This window comes from Numida meleagris, chromosome 3, assembly GCF_002078875.1.
Source record: "Numida meleagris isolate 19003 breed g44 Domestic line chromosome 3, NumMel1.0, whole genome shotgun sequence".
In the NCBI taxonomy this organism is placed as follows: Eukaryota; Metazoa; Chordata; class Aves; order Galliformes; family Numididae; genus Numida; species Numida meleagris.
The window spans coordinates 78,009,226-78,028,827 of NC_034411.1; the positions used below are offsets into that span (position 1 = coordinate 78,009,226).

At 38.8% G+C, this 19,602-nt stretch overlaps 1 protein-coding gene across 2 annotated transcripts in view; it reads left to right on the forward strand.

The window, feature by feature from the left end:
* The window catches only part of ME1 (malic enzyme 1), a 172,721-nt gene extending 153,266 nt beyond the window's left edge, over positions 1-19,455 (forward strand). Inside the window, exons 10-14 of one of the 2 annotated variants that reach the window (XM_021391605.1) lie at positions 5,130-5,235; positions 8,326-8,468; positions 10,754-10,927; positions 17,385-17,483; positions 19,095-19,455. In XM_021391605.1, the coding sequence (XP_021247280.1) occupies positions 5,130-5,235; positions 8,326-8,468; positions 10,754-10,927; positions 17,385-17,483; positions 19,095-19,253 (681 nt within the window). In that variant the 3' untranslated portion in view covers positions 19,254-19,455. Of the gene's footprint in view, positions 1-5,129; positions 5,236-8,325; positions 8,469-10,753; positions 10,928-11,315; positions 12,388-17,384; positions 17,484-19,094 lie in introns of those variants that run through there. The other variant, XM_021391606.1, reaches the window with a different exon arrangement.

Consider the following 19,602-nt stretch of genomic DNA (forward strand, 5'->3'; position numbering starts at 1 on the left):
CAGTGCCAGTGCTGCGTCCAATGTGGGACAGAGCAGTCATCAGGGTACTCTGGCTTGCTCTCATCTGCCTCCGAGACGATGGAAATAGTGAGTCTTGGAGAGCTTCCAGCCATGCCACTTGCCTGCCTTACGTAAAGCCGCTCTGCTCTTCAGCATTGGTACACAGGGCAACCCCTGGGGGACCAGCTCAAACAAGCCGTGGCATTAGATTTCTAATTGGTAGCATTCGTGAGATTTGCCTCTTCATTTTTTCTATTTCCCATATATATTTCTGCTGTGTGGCCTGGGCTCCTGTTTTTACAGCTGTTTTCTATGAGTTTTCTCAGGGTTTTTGATGGGTCAGTTTTGTTTATTATCTCACCCTCCATGCGATTCCGTGGTATGATGATATGAGCTAGTTTCTCTGAAAACTGTGATGTACATTTGCTTGAAGCCTGATCCCGGGATCTCTTTTCCTTGTGCTGTAACTAAGATCTAAAATTAAAAAACAAAAACAAAAACAAAAACAAAAACAAAAAACCAAGAAACCCCCTAAAACTAAAAACTGCTTCCAGTTCAAATCCACAATGCAAGCAGTTCTTCATAAAACTGTTAACTGTTGAGTTAAGCTACTTCACTGTGCTCCTTGGATTCAAAATCCCAGTGTTCAAATCACCATGTTTTACTGTTTTTAATGATAATATGTAATGTCAGCGACTCTTTCTTATCCATTAAGAAGGATCATGTTTTAGGTTTGCCAAGATCTTTCGTTCATAATGTCACCGTCAGAGAATTCTGCTATTGTTTCTTTATCATCTCCATACTTTGTCTGCTGAAATAACACTGTCCACAATGTATCTCATTTACTAATAAAGAATTTAGTTCATATTACTTTTCATCTGAGATACTATAGTGGCTTCTAATATAGCAACCTATCTGTTTTGAGGTGTCCTTGTTCTCTTTTATTCAAATCCAAAATACCCCACTGGTTTCTTGGTACTAAATGATACTGTGATAGGAGCAATATTTTTCTCCTCTGAAGTAACTTCTGTTATTTTCTGATATTTCTTTGGACCGAGGTTTCATTAATCTTTTGAGAATAATTCTCTTCACCTTCAGCAGTCTATAGAAAATGCATTGTACTTTTTATCCAGGCAGACTGACAATGCATTAAAGCTGTTGTAGCTGTCTTCCTAGTATTTCAGTATTTTGTTTGGGGCTTTTTATTCAAGCAAATTTTGGATGATGCACAAGGAAAATTACCTATTCTATAAAAGTTAATGAAATACTATGAGAATATATGCCGTTCAGGAAGACTTGCATAATGAAAAGTTGTTTTTCTTTCCTTTTCTTCTGTGTATTTATTTTAACTTCCTGGGATGCTGACTGCATTTAGGAAGCTAAAGCAATTAGAATATATGACCTCTTTTTCTAACTTCACCTTCTTCCTTCTGCTGAAATAGTTTGTGTCTTCCCATTTGAATAACTGCACAGCTATCACGAGGGGTCTGTTGGTTTGTCTGTGGATTTCAGTGTGAAAGACTTTCTGCTTGTATTTGGGGACTGTTATCTGATACAGGAAAGGTGCTTGATATAAATCATAGAAAACAAGATAATTTAAGATTATTACTGTCTGTTGTAGATGAATCTTCAAAGATCTTTTTTAACAGTGGTGCAATAACATCCTGTGATAGGAATGCCTGCAAAAATTCCTCCCTTTTTCGGCAAGCCTTAAGTCCTGCAGTAAAACAACGAGAATGTATTGAGACTTGGCATGCTGAAAGGGATGCATCTTTAGGTCACTGATCTTCTGAGCACTTTTCATTGGGCGAATGAATTTTTAATCCTAAATGAGCAAGACAGTGGACTTAGAAGGCAAATACATATGTTACCAAAGATGTTGTTTCTACTTAAAAGTACTGGGGCTTCATACAGAGGCCCAGAGCTCATAGGAACTCTGTCTTAGTGTTACAATATTTTTGCCTATTGAAAGAACAGAAGTACCAGTGAGCTCCATGCCATGTTAGTGTTAGGATTACACCAGGAGACAGGCTTGAGGCTTCTGGAAGACCTTTGAGTGCCATGATGATAGGTCTGTCCATGTTGCATCTCTCCTGAGTCAGGAGTAAGGGAGTACAGAAAATGGCAGGAAGCCAAACTGGACACCTCTGAGTTTTGGCTCCATTCTTCTCTCTAGTGCCTGACAAAAGCTCACTGAATTCCCTTTTTTTTCTGTAGGTATTCGGGGGGACACATTTGTAGGCCTCTACTAAATGGACTTACATCTCCCAAGTTTGAGGTCAAGCACGCAGTAATTGTTTCTTCCTTCATGCAAGGCTTCCCTGCCAGCAGGGCACTAAAGGATGCTTGCAGTGCTTTTCCCAGACTCAGTATTTTTGCTGAACTTAGAATTTATATTCCCCAGATTGGTGAATTATCTAAAACACTGTTCTCTAAATCATCAGGGTTTTGTAACCAAATTTCAGAGGGAGTTTTTAGGGACGCATTATGTAGTTCCTTTAGGATCACTGAATTAATAAAAAAAACCATATTTCTTCAAATCTATTTTATATATACATATATTAAGTATAAAGTCTAACCCTTGATTTCTCTTACAGACATTTTCCAAGCAAAAATTTCTATGTACATAGCTGTTGTTATTTTTGCTAAGCCACAGAATCGAGTATTTCATTCTTAGTTAATATACTAGAAAAATATTTACTTGGAGATGTGATTCATTCTGACTAATGGGATCAAACTAATCCAGGTCAGAGCCAAATATAGAAAGAAGTTTAACATTTCATTTTTCATTTTTTTTTAGAATGGTAGAAATTAAATGTGTGAAATAGAAATGGGGTAGAAGTGATAGCCAACAGCTTGTGAAGGGTTGCAGTGGATCACACTCAGCTTACTGTTTGAGTACCCCCTTATAGCTAATTTAACGAGACGATCGTTAGTGTCAGTAGGAAATGGGGTCTGGAATCCTTCGTGTTATGTCAGTAGGTATGTGGACAGTTCTTCCATGATCTTGGTTTTAAAATGTTGGAGTTCCTCCTCAATAGCCAACCAAACGTAAGACTGTACAAAGAAAAGAGTGCCATTATATTTGTCCACAAATAAGTCAGCCTCTGGCCTTTTAGCTGTTCCTGATGGTGGAAAAACAGAGGGTCTAATTTCCCCATCAATCTGCATGCTCCTGTGACCAGAGTTGCAAGGCTGTAGGCCCTGAGGACCTGGGGCAAACTGAGGAGTGGGCTGGCCCATGCTGTAGCTCTTAGAGGGGATTTATTTTATACTGGGCAGCCTCTGGGGGGGCTGAATTCAAAGACCAGTTTGAAAATTGACTTCTCCAACAGCTGCCTGATAAGCTATCAAGAAACCAGTTGAAGAAGCAGAAAAGGTTGAGAGAGTTTTCCACAGCACCCATTCCCAGCTCTCACAAAAAAAAACCTTCCTCGATGTTGGGCTCTTTGGAGCACCTCAATTTCAAGCAACCTGCTCATCCCAATGAATTTTATAACAGCATTCTAAGTTATTCCTAGCAACTAGGTTTTTGGCCAGGAAGTTATTTGTACAGTTGTTCTTTAATGGCTTAAAGAAGTCATACTTTCCCCCTGAAAATATTAAGAGAGATTACTGTTTTAAAACGGGGAGCGTCTAAAACGTGTGTGCATAGACTGTGGTGACATCTGCTGGAGTACTGGAAAATGGCAGATTCAAACTCTGCATTGATGGGGAAGTGATTGAAGCACGAATGTGCCAAAAATTGTCAAGATTGCAGCAGTCTCTGAAGGTTGAGAAGTTTATATTTTACCCACAAGGGAAACCAAGTTCATGTATGGCAGGATTTCTCTGGTAATATTTCCAAGAGAACTCTTGAGATCTGTATATACACACACAGATAGAAGCCTCTTAGTTAGAAAACTCTACTTTGGTTACTGAAAAAAAGGACGTGAGGAGTATAAATCTCTGGAAATTCGTTGTCATCAGGGATGAGTCAAGAGGAGCTGGCATCCTGAGGCAGAACAGCTGACCGCATAACAGACTTGCCCAGCTTCCTGTGGTACCATCTGGAAACTTTTCTTACAGTTGAACATAAAAATTTGCCTTCCATTTGGTTTACCAGCTCCTGTGGTTGCTCTTCAAGGAGCAGCAGAGGAACTCCAGCATTGCCACAATGCATTGTCTATTGTGTGTTAACGCATTGATCATTCTTGTTAAAATTAAGCAAAAAATATCATTTAAAAAATGACTTGAACCCAATAGTATGCACAGTACTAAGCTGAGTTAAACTAGTCAGATTCATAGACTTCAGTGGAATCATACACGCTTTAAACTGTTTCAGCTGTTCTGCTGTGTGTGTATAGACAAAGGTCCATGCATTTAGACAACGAATGTAATGTTTACAAATGTGGTCCCCTTCATGCCCCCATTCCATGTCACCTACACTGAGCTCAAAGCCTGTCAGTGTCAGCATTATCCTGTATAGCCTTTTTTTCCCTGCATCTATCATGGAAACCCTGTTGGGCATCAACTTCTGCTGAAGTTTGTTTCACAACTAAGTCAGTTTTGTTAATAAAAAAACAGTGCACTGGGCAGGTGGTCAGAATTATTTTTATCCTTAAGAATGAATGACTTAAATTCAAAATAGCACGGAGCAAGATAGTCTCCCTTATACTTTCCCTTGTATAGACTGCATTTTTAGGCCAGAACAAACCTGAAAAAAGCTGGAAAAATAAGACATGTATCCTTCCTGTCCTGGCACTTCCGTGTTGTTTGTTGTATAACAAAGAGTTTGAGCAAATTTTAACAGGTATGACAGCTTTAAGAATGCTTCAAAGAAGAAATCTGTGATGTGTCTGTTTAATTGTTAATATAGTTGGTTTCTAGAGCTTTTATGAATATAAGTTTCAATTAAAATTATTGAATTTAATTCCTTTGCTTCTTAGAGAAATAGATTTGCCCTGAGCTACCCTAAGTGTGTTAGCTGTAAACCAGGTAACTTTTTCTAATATGGTATTTGTTGATAGATGCAAAAGTAGAAGTGAAAATAGGACATGCTAAACCAGATACTTCATAAACCGATTATCCCAGGATATTAGGTTGCAGCAAGTTTATAATAAATATCTTTTTCTATTTCTCTCACTCAGGGGCGTGCCTCATTAACAGAAGAGAAAAGTCGTTTTGCACATGAACATGGTGAAATGAAAAATCTAGAAGATATTGTTAAAGATATAAAACCATCCGTGCTAATAGGTAATTTATTTTAGTTTAAAGCAATGACCTTATTCTTTGTTTGAAAAAAAAAACAGGAATGTGGCTTTGTCTGAAGACAAGATCAAGTTCCTCTGAACAGAGTTTACCTTTGTGGTTTTTTAGAAAACACCAGGAACATAATGGACTCTATTAAGCAACAGAACAAACAGCAGCTATCCAAGCATGTAACACTGCTTTCACTCCAAACCATCAGTTTTACAGGAAAAAAAAATCCAAGTTGTTTCAAGCATCTAATAGAGAAGCTTATCACCTTCCTAAATTACTTCTGATCTTATGTGGACAAAGTAATACAAATGACCTCAAACTTAGATTGAGAAAACAGAGTTAAACAAACGCAAAGCTGTGTAATTATGAGCAAGTTGCATCTGAATATTTGTTTCCTTCACGTTTAGGTCCCTAGCCATAGTCCTTTGTGAAGACCAAAACACAGGTTTTACAAAGGCTTTTGCTTTTGTAAAAGTTGCAGGGTTTTGATCTCAGTGAAGGATTGTTCAGCTCTCTGCAGTTTGGTTATTGTATTTCAGTGACAGTTTTGGGAATGAACAAATAGTATACTTGAATTGTTACTTGACATGTAAAACATAAAAACAATTATCTGCCTAGTAAAATCACTTACGAGATGCTAGAAAGTCTGAAATGCCACAGTGAAAATTGTGCTACATTTTGACTACGCCTAGACCACATGGCCCTTGTGCAGTAAAATCTGCTTTTTGACAATGATCATGAATGAGGTAACGAAATTTGGCTTGGCCTTGTGTGTGCTACATAAATATAAAAGGGCAATGCTACATAAATATGTAAGACTGCAAGACAGAGGCCAAGTACTTCTGAGAAATTATTTAGCGGGATACAAGGCTGAAAAAAATAGTGGGACTGAAGAACTGAACGAAAAATCAGTGATAGTTATCCAGAAAAAACTTGTATCCACTTAAGTAAGTGTAAGATACTGAAGGAATGTTTGCTGTAATGAAACAAGAATGTTTACTGTGTCTCATTTTTATATACAAGCCTATGCAGCACATTCTCTCAAGGACGTTTTCTCATATTGATGCTGTATAATGAAGGGTCTTCCAACAGAAACCACATTCAAAGTTATTACAGTTTGTTTGTTTGTTTGTTTGTTTCATTTTGAGTGACCATTCAGTATCTTCCCTTGGACAGCAGGAGGCATGGGGAAATATGTTGATATTACTTTTTCCAGTATTTTACTTCACACTGTCTCAGTGGATCCACATATACATTTAATTGCCTGCAGTGGCTCAAGGAAAAGCCTTACTTCAGCTGGATCAAATACAAGAATTTTCTATTTTAATAAAAAAAAGGCAAAAAAGAGAGAGAGATTTTTCTGAGCATTTTGTTTTAACATTATGTCTGGAGATAGCTGTCATTCAAACTATCGGCTATCCAGATGCTGTATTTGAAAACATTAAACATTTGTCTTCTGCAGATTTAACCAGAAACTAAGGTGTGTTATGGGTCCTTATTCAACTGGCTCAAAATAATGACTACTCTAACTGTTCATTAAACATAAAGTATCCCAGCTGGCTAGAAATGCTTAAACTTTGTGTCAAGACAGTGATTTGTGTCAATTGAGGAGCTGCCTCTTTTTACCAGGTAATAAGAATAAAGGAGATTTGATCAGATTCAAAACCAAATGGGCCTTAGGCATTATTGTGCTCAAATTAAGCAACTAACAGCACCTTTGGAGCCAGTCATAGGGTGCTCAGTATTTCATTAGAACTTTTGTGAAAGCTGAATTTAAAAAGGTTCAGGGAATTTCAGTGATCTTCCTATCAAAGATGGTTTCTGTTCTTCATGTCTTTGTAAGATAATGCTACGCTTTATATAGAAATATTCAGAAAGTACTCTGAGAACCTTTAGGAAACATTAGTCCTGGAGTGTACATGACCTTCTAGCCTGCTCTGGGAGGTAAGGACCCTGTCACCTCTCTCCAAGTACCCTGTGCTCTCCTTGTGCAGGCACCAAGCTGTCCTTTAGAATGGGCAGTGTTGGGATGCCCCTTTGGGCATGAGTGATGAGAAGTTACAGTGCTGACCCAGGAGAGACCCAAGCTGCTGGCTTTCATCTCCTGGCCTGCATTTGGATCCTTTCCCATTCCCCCACATAAGCATTTTTTTCCTGCTGTGGAAACTCAGAATGCTGTGTGGAAAGCAGAGCCAGGTGTCAGGGGCTCTGAGCAAGGAAGAGGGCACCTTCTCTACAGCCCATGTGTGAGGTTTTCCTGAGACTGTGGATGAATAAAAGTTTACTCCAAAGCCAGTTTATCTGTTTTCCACTGAAAGCATGGTGAACAGAAACCCGACCCTTGGATTCCCAGCTCTTGTAGGTTAGGCAGAAATACAGGTTTACTTGACATCCCAAAAACATGATTTCCTTCTCCCCTCCTCCTCGTTTTTGGTTGGTGAAGCATCTGAGGTCCAAGATATCATACAGCAGCTACATGTCTACACTGCAGCAGAATCCAACTTAAATTATGTGCTTTCATACCACAAGACTGGCACCTAGTCCTTGTGGATAGCATTTATAAGTGTGGACAGGATTGGGGAAAGAAAACCATCGCTTTTAATCTCTGGTAGGATGGAAAGTGTTGTAATTTAAAAGATTGTTGCTGTCAGGGAAGCCTTAGACTTGGAACTGGAATTAGCCGACAGTTGAGGCTGGAGAGGACAGCAAGATCAGCTGTAGGAAACAGGCTGTCATTTATCCTCTTCTTGTCACACAAAAAATTGAGCACTGATATACTTTGAGTAGTCATGAGACTTAACAGACAGAGATACACCTATCTACTCAGTAAAATGAGAAGTTCACCAAAATGTTCAGAGGTGTACAGACCCTCCTTTATGTTGGAGATAACACTTAAGTTTCATTATTGCAAAATCATGTATACAAAGCTTTTTTTTTAAACCATCTGTGTTAAGAAAAGGGTTGAGCTATGTTTTAGAAATGAAGGTATGCAGTAAAAGAAACACTGTTCTTCCAAGTGTGATATGTGTTACTTACCTGGAACTAATTACCTTTTCTGCTTGTATGTGTGTTTTTCTTCCTTAGGAGTTGCTGCAATTGGTGGTGCTTTTACTAAACAAATTCTTCAGGATATGGCTGCTTTCAACAAAAATCCTATTATTTTTGCTCTCAGCAATCCTACCAGCAAAGCAGAGTGCACTGCTGAGCAGTGCTACAAATACACAGAGGTAACCAAAGATTAATATCTGCCCAGATTATGTAGTGTAAAGCAAACCTCAAATTTAAAATGCAGAAAAGGTAGAGGGTGAAATAACAAGTACTGATAATGTTTCTGTCTGTAGCTAAGAGTTAACTGAATTAAGTGAAAGTTTTTTCAGATTTTATCAAGACAGTTTCATTGAAGTCAATACAAGCTTACACTCTCATTTAAAAAAAAAAGTTTTTATTGGTGTACGGCACAATGCGTAATATTTGGTGTAACTGAAGGATCAGTAACTGTCAGTTATTGAAGCCTTACGCCTGTTTTTGTTTACCTCTGTGTTAACAGTGGTATGCTTTTCATTTGAGACTTTACAAATACTCTCTACAGTAGAAAATACGTCAGTAAAGGAAGAAAATCATTCAAATATTTCTTTGTTAATAATTACTCCACATGGAGTAATTGACTTCTCTTAGAAAGATTTCTGTTATAGAAATATAGGTGAAAATAATTTATTATTATCTTACGCAAGTGCTAATGCACACATTATTCTGTAATTCAGGCTGGAATTTGCCAAGTGTAAGTAGTTGACTGTATGTATTTTATAGTGGCTTATGTTTGGATTTCTTTTTGAATACAGGGCAGTTTGAATGAAAGCTTCAGCATTTAAAAGACAAATTTAGCATGGCCATTGCCCACTGAAACGTACACAATTACAGTGCAGTGCAAGAATCAGGGGAGCCGACTGCATGGAGGGCTGGCTATAATGGGTAACAGCATCTGGCAGGCAGAGAAAGGGATACACTGAAGCATTTGATCTCTCACCAAAACATATAATAAGCAGGCCAGGAAAATAATGCATGACACCAAGCTAAACAGAATCATTTCTGAAGAGCTGAACAGCAACAATTGTATATTTTAAAATGCACACTTTCAATTGTCTAAAATAGGCATGGATATTTCTGACACAAAGTGCCTCTGAAGTTTTTAACATGACATTTATCACCTCAGTAGTATAAGCTAGCATAAATAAAGGCCGGCTTCTCTTCCCCACCTCAATTTACTGCTTAAATACTAGGGTGCTCTTTCATCAGCTAGGCAGGATCTCAGGACCTTTGGTGCAGAGCTTCTGAGATGTCACTGCTTCCCTCATGTTCTGAAACTGAGTGATACCAAGCCTAGTACTCTGATTGTCTAGTGCTAAGCTATTAGCAACATCAGCCTTGTCTCCATGTCTGGCCACCCCATGCGCTTCTGCCGCTCTCTGAAGGCAGTGCCTGGAGCAGCTTCCCACCTGGTCAGCAAGAAGGGTGCTTGGAGAACGCCGCGCTCAGGTTCAGTCTCATGTGCTCTGCCATGTAAAATGAGTTAGCTACTCCTTTCATCCTCAGGACAAGTGATGTGGCATAGTTTCTATCATCCACACAGCTAAGCTCTCTGACACCCCCAAACAGGCTGGCTCTTCCATGTTACCTGCTGGGACCAACCAGTGTTTGCTGCCTGGTACCTATCTGGGACAGCAGCACCATCCGGAGCACTTGGTACTATCCAAAAGTCTGTTAGAAAACAGGCATATGTCTGTCAGTATTGGATGTTCACACACTAGCTCCTGAGCTGGTGTCCAAGCCCTACTCAGTATGTTACAGTAAGTGAAGCCACACAGTCCCAACAGAGGAGGTCCCAACACCAAACTGCACTGTAGGCGCACTGTGGAATGGCATTCCTGGGACAGAACTGGCGATTCTGTTCTCCATTGAGCTGTGGGATCATCAGAGAGGCCTAGAGGTGAGAGTAGCAGCTCTGCCTGTCCACAGCTCCTCAGAAATTGCCCTGTCTTTCATCCAAAGGTGCAACACTTACTGGCATTGGTGTCATTTTTGTGGTAACTCCGCTGCTGTTTTGGGAAAAAAAAGTCAAGTAGCATCAGCCATTTTTACTGTGACAGTATTGTCCCTTCCTTTCTTCCAGCTGTAGGTGTCTACTTTCTTCCTATGAGCCCTTCCTCTGGTATGGACACAAAATGAATAATTGGTGCTGCCCTTCACCTATTCCTCCTCTAAACTGTATGGATAGCTATCATACCTGAATATGGCAGTAGGTACTCTGTGACATCAGATAGCCAGAGAGATTCACAAGTAATTTCTAAACTGTTGAAAATATCTCAGCCAAATGGCTCTGATACTCTCCCAGAAGAAGGATTAATTACATGAAACCCAGCTTCCACAGGGGTCAGTATTTAAAAGGGTGCGTGAAATATGTGAACAATGTATTCTCAAATAACCTTATTTCTTTGGTTTCTTCTTTACAACCTAGGGACGTGGCATTTTTGCCAGTGGAAGTCCTTTTGATCCTGTCACTCTTCCAAATGGAAAAACTCTATATCCTGGACAAGGTAACAATTCTTACGTGTTCCCTGGAGTTGCCCTTGGTGTTATTTCATGTGGACTGAAACATATTGGCGAGGATGTGTTCCTCACAACTGCTGAGGTACTGTATTAAAAATTATTTAAATTTCTTAATATACTAAATTGGTAATAATGAAAAAAATATACAGAAATAACTAGGTATTATCTTTAAAATTGGAAAAAAGCTCTTTTTTTTTTTTTTTTTGCTAAGATCTTTATTTATAAGGTATACCGCTTCTTTTTAACAAGCTGATACTTGGTCTGAAGTAAACTGATGTAAACTTCATGTTCTGTTAGAGTGGGAATGAAAGAGACATTTTGGTACTGTATTGTCATGGGTGCCTACATAGTTTGCATACATGTGCACATAGGTTTAATTTTAGACTTGTATTCTGATGTTGGTAGCTTTGAGTGACTTTTGTGGGTGTTTCCTTGCAAAACCTATTGGAATATCTTTTTTTTTTTTTTAGCTTTTTGTTAATATTGAGTAGAGCTGCTGGACCTCTCCTGTCAACAGCTGGTGAAAGCACTCTGGTTCTTTGCACCTCAGCTTGAGGTGATGTTATTCTTCCCATTTTGTTTCATATCCTTTTCTGCACTGGTTCTTCTCTTTCTTCAGGCAGTATGTTAGCATCTTTGTTCTGGTATTATCCAGCTTTTGGTCTGTCCTCCTTTATCTCTCCAATTGGTGGGTAAGAGATAAAGAGAGTAAACACGTTTGGTTTTGGACTGACCTCTTACTTCCTAAAATTGTTCAAAATCTGACATCCACAGTCTTACAGTATGACATCACAAATACACAAGATTGTCTCTTCAGCACACATCAGAGAAGAATCTGGCCTATATTGCTTAGAGGCCCTTCATCAAAAAACAAACAAACAAACAAACAAACAAACAAAAAAACAACCAGGAGTTGTTGAAATCAAATGCTCTTACACAGGTGGGTTTTTTTGTGTGTTTTTTTAAATTATTATTTTTATTTTTAACAAAAAACTCCCCCAAGGCTGTAAGTCAATCTTTCTGTAGCTGCTTTTTGCTTAAGAAGATTGTAACTTTCTGTGCTTTTCTGGGTCCAGCATCTTTGCTCATCTGCTATAAGCAGATTGCACCCTTACCACTCTGCTCTGACCTTATCCTTGTCCCTGCCTTCTTGCACCATCCTGATGTTCCTGTGTCCTCTGCACCAGCAACAATATAATGAGCCTCACAAAGCTCAGCTCTGTCCATGCACATTCATTCAAAGCCTGATACATTTTTTTTTTAATGGTATGGACAAAAGGATGGCTAGGCTCAGTTTACCAAGATAACTATAATTAATCTAGATTCCATGCAGTGGTGATTTTTACTCACTGCAGTTTGTACCCATTTGCCATCCACGCAAGTTCATGAAATTGCAGTGTCCTGATCCTCAAAGAAGCTGTATGAGAAGCTGGAGAACACATCAGTAGTGGCTTACACAGATGAAGCCTAAAAGCAGTGAAGTTAGAAATTATGGAACAATCTAAAAAGAAAAGGTTGCTCCAGTTAGCAAAAAAAAAAAAAGAGAGTGCCTGATGCAACTCTAAAGGATATTGCATTCCAGGATCCTTGTTCCTTGTGTCCTCTTCAGGGATTAAAGGGAAGAAAGTGCCCCTTTACCATCACCCTAAGGTAATTTGTAGGCAACATGATTCTATGACTGGTGGTATGTGATATGAAGGCTTCTTCAAGGGCAGACGCTTGTATGCTGCCATTGCTGGGTTTCTGATATTTTGTTTGAAGGTGCATACTACAGCATCTTTTAAAAGGTTTGCCAGCATCTTGCCCTCTATGAAAAAGACATTCACAATTTTCATCTTTAAAATTAGCAAAAGGCCCAGACTGTCTCCACTAGCTTTAACCAACCTAGGAGGGCAATGATCCATCTCATAAGTCTTTGGATAATTATATCCTCCCTTTAAATCCTCCTCTGTAATTTCAGTTGGATACGGTGATCTTCACTTGCTGGTCTAAACTGCTGCGTTAAACAGTTGTCTTATTTCATTCTAGATGTTGTTTTTGGTTTGGGTGAAATGACTCCTGTGTATAGAATGCTGACAAATGGAAGGTGACACATATGTAGATCAAACTGTTTTAAATGACAATCTGCTAAGTCTCCAAAAACTCATTTTGAACCAAGAAACTTATCTGGAAATAAAATGGTATCAGAAATTTTGAGGAAGTTCTGAAATGCTGTCTTGAAATAGATGTTCTCTCCTGACTCTTCCTTTCTGCTAAAGATTTTCCTACACGAATACCTTCTGCCCTAATAAAATCCCTAGTAATGCTTGACATGTGAAACTTATCTTTTCTTGTGTAGAGAATCTCTATTGGCACCAAGCTCAATGGGTAGCTATTTGTACCACACCTGGAACTGAGAGAATTCTTCTTCTTGTGAGAGGCAGTTTACTACTGGGGGTTGAGTGAGCTCTAGGCAGTTACTGAGCAAGGACAGACCTGGCAGATTTCAAAGGATCTTTCAGGTATTAGACGTGTTAAGGACAGAGCTGATTAGGCCCTTAGCTGAAATTACAGTACAAAGCAAATGTAAAATTTTTAATTTTTTTTTTTTCCCCCTGGATGTTTTCCAGTGGAAAGAAAAAAGATCTTAAGAGTCTCCTGTGTTTTTTAGAATATTTGTTAGTACTCTACATTTGAAATGGAAGGGCCCAAGATGCTGCAGAAGTTATAGAGCCAAAAAGATGCTTTTTAAACAAAGGAACCTTCTCAGTTTGTCGTGCTAGCTTACTTGAAAAAGTATAAAAGCCAAGCAGCCCAGGCTGCATACCTGCTGTTGCTGCTTCGTGCTTCACTGCCTCTCCAGTTAAATCTGATAAAAGTCACAAACAGCTTATTGTAACAACAACAAATTCTACTTTCAGCATTCTTTTCTTCATGCCAAGTAAAACAGAATGTAACTTTGATTTAGGTTTGATAAAGCTAAGGAGCTGTAGAGCTGTAATATCTCTTAACTGTAGGTGATTTCTCTGGATGACAAAGGACATTACCTATTCTATGTCCTACCAAACACAACAGAAAGAAAAGAGAATTAAGATCTAATTGAATATTCTTGGCACGTGTGATGTATAAGCTACTCCTTTCACGATAGAAAATACGTCCTACAAAAGTCAGGGTGCTCCTACTTGTTTTATACCATTTGTCCAATCTTGGCTGCCTTTCACTTTTTCTGTTAAAAATTGTAATTAATTAAACTTTGAATTAATTAAACAATGCAAAGCTGTCATACTGTGTTGGACCTAAGATCCAAAGAGCCCTGTACTTTTCTGTAAAAGGAATGAGTAGCAGAAGCTGAGGAAGAGAGGATAAATAAGGGGAAAGGATAGAGTGATTCTTTTACTGAAAATGTCTTCTCAGCAGTCTGTGCTGTACTGACTTTGTGAGTTGGAAGTTTTATCCTTGCATGGCTTTCTCTCACAAATGAGACCAATGGCTTTTTAAACATTTGAACATTTCAACATCTTTTAGCAATTAGTATCACAATTTAATTATGAATTCCATGGAAAAAGAGACTCTCATGATTTCCTGCTGTCTGATGATTTGGGTTTCCTATAGCACTGTGAGAAATAATCACCTTCAGTTGTCTTTTATATTCTCTTGCAGTCCTCCCTTCCCTTCCTTCACGAGTCTGTCTGGTTTCCTTGTACAAAACCTAACCTCCTGATTTCCTTATTCTCTATACCATTCATGATTCTGTTCTTACTTGAAGTAGGTAAAGAAACATCCACAAAGTGATGCTACACTGCAGATTCATATACATCTATGATAATTACATTTTCTTTGTTGCCATTGTTTTCTTAATAATTCCAAATGTTGATTCACCATTTTTTTTTCCATTGCCATTGACCTAACGGTCTCAAAGAACTTTCTTTCAGAGACCACATGAAGAATGCATCATTCACTTTGAAAATGTTTCTGTGCTTTTGCTCTTATAGGAGAGTGTCAGAAGGAACAGCATGCCATCTCTACAGGCTAAGCTTGCTAACTTTCCCACTTTAAGCATCACCTTAATGTTTTATGGCTTACATTCTATTGGCCCTGTCGCAAAACAGAAGTACGCTGTCCCTGACCCTTCTTTTCAGCGATGTATTTCACTGACAGCAATTGCTGTTGATCATTTCAGATTTCATCTTTCCTGCAGAATCTCATTAAACCATGAACAGCAAAACTCTCATGCTGTAAGCTCCTCTTTACACATGCAGATGTATACCTTGTTTTATCAAAGGGCCATGCACCATTTTTAGGTAACCTAGTTGCTATTATGGAAAACAAAAACTAGATCTTGTGTTATCGTAGCTCCCCCTAGAGGGGTGTTACATCTGCTGTATTTGTCAATATCGGATTAAAAGGTAAACAGTCTTCCTTCACCTGTTATACCGAACTGGAGTATGTAATCTCTTGCTGCACTTGTTGCCATTTCCCCTCCTTATGGAAAACATTACTGCACCTAGCAGGGTGTCAGGTAGATTACAAAAAAGAACAGGATCTCTTTGAACCTGGAGTTGCTGTAGTGTTAGTCCTTTAATTCAAACATTTTATCTGCCGCTGTCAGCAGGATGAACTGATGATAGCCAGGTATCTCTTTTGGTGCAGTCCTCATCATCTGCCAGCAGTGTGCACAAGGTGCTGTTTCCCACATAGAGCACAAACTGTAGGAAGCCCTTGTTGCTCTGTTACAAGTATGCTGCAAGTTCCTTCCCTCAGAAGCACATTTCTTACTTTCTGTTTGGGCCATGTTATCAGAAGGACAGACTCCAAGGGCCAGCTTGATGTACTAAACTGCAATTGAAGCTGCTTATGAAATGTAAGATTTAAAAAGCATGAGCTTGTGCTATACCAAAAGCTTCCTTGTGTTTTGTGCTCCCAGCTGTTCAAAGAGCAAGCAATGCCTGCACCAGGGTAACTTCTTTCTGCCCCAAAGTAAGACAGACACATGTATTTCTCTGCTTTCTTAAAATAATTCTACATTTTCATAATATTTGAAAAAGATTTTGTTTTGAGAATTGTAATGATGGATGCTAGAGAAGACAGCTTAAAAACTACTTGAAGCCAGACTTGAGTCTTGTGCTTAGTGTGCGTAGAAGTTATTTAGATTTGTTTCTGACTAGCAGCTCCCTAGAAGAGACAAAGGTGGATAGCTAAAGAACTAAAACCTTCAAATCCACCAAAGAGATTACAGAATAGAAGCCAGGTTAGTGAACTGACAGCACTTCATTCTCAGGCTCAGAAAACCTCAGGCTGGATTATCATTAAATGCTATTTTCTATTTCAGATCCCCAGGTGACAAACAAATTTCAGCTAGTGACAACAAGAACATCATTAAATCCAAAGGCACCTTTTTCCTTCTTAAAAGTTATCTGTGGTAGTAATAGAGGAAGTTCATGAATAAACCTGTAAAAAGACAAGTGTGCAGTGTCTCTTCACTCTGCTGAGAACACCCTCACACTGCATGGTAATAGGAGGTTTTTCATAGGGCCAATGAGGAAATGGTAAAATTTTCTCCAGTTTGCCATGCTTTCCTGATCTGTTCATTCCTGGAGATTACTGCAAAACATTTCCAGTCTTGGTAGAAAACCAAGCTAGAATATCCAGGCTGCAGAGGAGAATCAGAACTTCTGTATCACTGTTTCCCCTAATCAGCCTTGTGGAAATAATAAGTCAATGAAACAGAGATCCAAAATAATTTCTCTAGCAATCTGCTGCGGCTGAGGTGGCAAACCTACTGCAGCACTCAAGTGGAGCGGTCAGACCCTCTAGCAGCAGTGGGTTTGTTGTCCCAGCAAGCCAGAATTCAGACCTTCCATTTATCAGTCTGCCTGCAGTGACTTTCAGAGAGCCTGGATAATCTTTGACTTCATTTTGTTCTGTGGTTGACCATATTTCTTTTTATCATCTCATACAGACTAGATTGGTGAGCTGGATGTGTAAGAAACCTGGTTAGCTGCCAGTAATTTTATTCAAAGCATTTTACACTTAAGGTTTCAGCACAGGATGACTGAACGACCACCAGAATAACAGGTGCTTCCATATTTTAGAACTCTTTGAGCCAACTAATATCAATGGCTGGAATTTGTGTCTCATAGCAGTTTATATGCTGTGGTCTCACTCAATATCCAGTTCAATGCTTCTTGTTCTGTTCATTGCACAGCCTTTCACTGCTTTTATGTCAAAGATTTCCCCTTACCTGAAAAAATCTAACCAAGCAGTATCAGATTTGATATTAATAAATATTTATTTCCCTTCGACTCCATCTACAAACATGTGAGTGATTCAGGGTTCAGTATAACCAGAGTGAGAAAAGGGCATAATTCCCTAAATTTCTAGCTCTTATGTGGCTACACCTAATGATCAGGCAGATTGTTAAAAACACTGCTAGGTAGATTAAGCAGTACCTGTATGATTTGCCAAAGCAGAACCATTTATTAGTGTAAGACTAGATTGGTGTCTAATAAAGCTACAGTTGTGTCTGCATTTAAAGTTGAACATGTCTGCCTTATTTCTAGGTAATAGCTCAGCAAGTTTCAGAGGAGAATTTACAGGAAGGTCGCCTGTATCCTCCTTTAGTCACAATTCAGCAGGTGTCACTGAAGATTGCTGTGAGGGTAAGTCATTTCAGTCTTCCCTGGTTTCTTTTCTTCCCATGCTGTGTAACTGAGCATTAGATTTGATCAGCTGACACATCTTCGCACAAGCTGATTTACACCAATCTTGGTCTAGTAGTAAAAATAAATTAAATTTACTTTATTTATATTGTAATTATTTATAAAATTACTTGTAACTCCAAATTTAACCCCAATACAAGGAGTAAAGAGTTGGAACTCCAGAAAGTTTGTTTACTGATGTAAACAAATACATTCCAGTTACTGAATATCCTTTCGAAATAATAACACGGAGTCTTCATGCATCAAGCATTTCCCCTAGCTTCGCTTACTCTGCATATTAAAAAAAATAAAAATAAAATCCTTCTTGCCGTTCATGTGTTCTTAGGCAAACAATAACTCTGTCCTGTAAATGTTAAAACGTTACAAAGATTCCTCAGGCTACGTCCAACTGCCTACATGGCAGTAATGCAGTGATGGAAACTCCTCCTCTGTTGTCTGTGATGAGATAACTTGAATGTGTGTTGAAAAAGGAAAACGTTCCCGAACAAGCCTTTCTGCCTGATCTCCACTGGAACATTATTCCTGCGAGTATTCATTCTGGCTCGTATAGCACCAGGGGCTAAGGGATGGCCTCTATCCTTTCCAGGGCAGAAATATTCTGCAAATTTTTGGAGTACCAAATGCAGAGTATAAATTCAGACCTCATTCAGCTGTGATTATTATGCAAGCAGACCTGAGGATAAACTCTTACATGACTACCCAAAATGTTTCTCAGTCAGCTCAGGTAGGGGCTCCAGATGAATCCTAAAAGGAAAGTCAACATACTGTGGCTGTTCCCCTTGGAGTACTGGCTTCTCACCAAGTTAAAACATTTATGTTTTAAAGTGAGGGCTAAGGAGAGCAGGAAGAAGACTCTGACTGTCTTCCCTTCATCAAAGGAGAGATCTTTTGTCTGTTTGCCAGGTACAGCTGAAGCACATCTTACCAAAGATTGCTGCTGCTTAAAACTAGTGCGTAAACCTTCTTTTGTTTCAGAGAGGAATGTCTAGCCAAAAGACATATATATCTCAAGTCGGTGTTCTTCAGTTGTGACAGGATACTTGGATGGGCTGAGTGGGCTCCAGCCCCTTCTGAACTTCATTTTTTGCCACAGCTATACGTAGGATGCAACTGATTTCTGGGTGAAAAACAACACAGACTTTCCCCAGTCATACACAGAACTAAATCCATGTGCCTTATTTTGCCTTTGAGAAATATTTTGTCAAACTACAGCAAATAATAAACTTCCCTCATATGCAAGGGGCACAGAGGCTTGGAACGAATCACACTTGTGATATGTGCTTTATAGAAGGTGGTAAACCAGGGCAACCTGCGTAGAATGTAATCCTGTAGGAGCTCAAAAGCAGCATGAATCAGACAAGTAAACGTGTACATCATCCTATTCTTAATCTTTTTTGCTGTATGTTAGCCCAGATCCAGTGTAACTTGAGGTGACTGTCAAACCAGAGAAGATGAGACGTCATCTTGATTTTGACTTAATTCCTACTTTAAAATTCTATTAAATGTACTCAAATTATCAGCACTAATTAGGATTTTAATGCAACTTGTTAGATTGCGGAAGAAGCCTACAGGAATAACAGTGCCACCACCTACCCTCAGCCCAAGGACCTAGAAGCCTTCATCCGTTCACAGATGTACAGCACTGATTATAACAGCTTTGTGGCTGACTCGTACACCTGGCCTGAAGAAGCGATGAAAGTGAAACTGTAAATACTCCATGAAGAATAAGCCAATCAGCAGCAGTGAAAAGGCACTAAAATATTCAGAACGTTTCTTCCTAGAAAGCCGAAGAGTAGGTAATTTTGTAAGATTCAGAACAAATTTTCTAAATCATAATATTTCATTAGAAACTCAGATTAAGAAGTCATAATTAATTATACATGAAAAAATAAAAATTAATCTGAGAATTGTATTTGTCTCGGTTGTTTTCTGAACATTATTGCACTTGATTTGTCCTACATTATGGTTGTACATGTTTTTTTTGATATCACAATCAGTGGCTGTACCTTGAACTCAGAGATTTGTCATACATGTCAATGAGAACTTAAGCAGACAAATG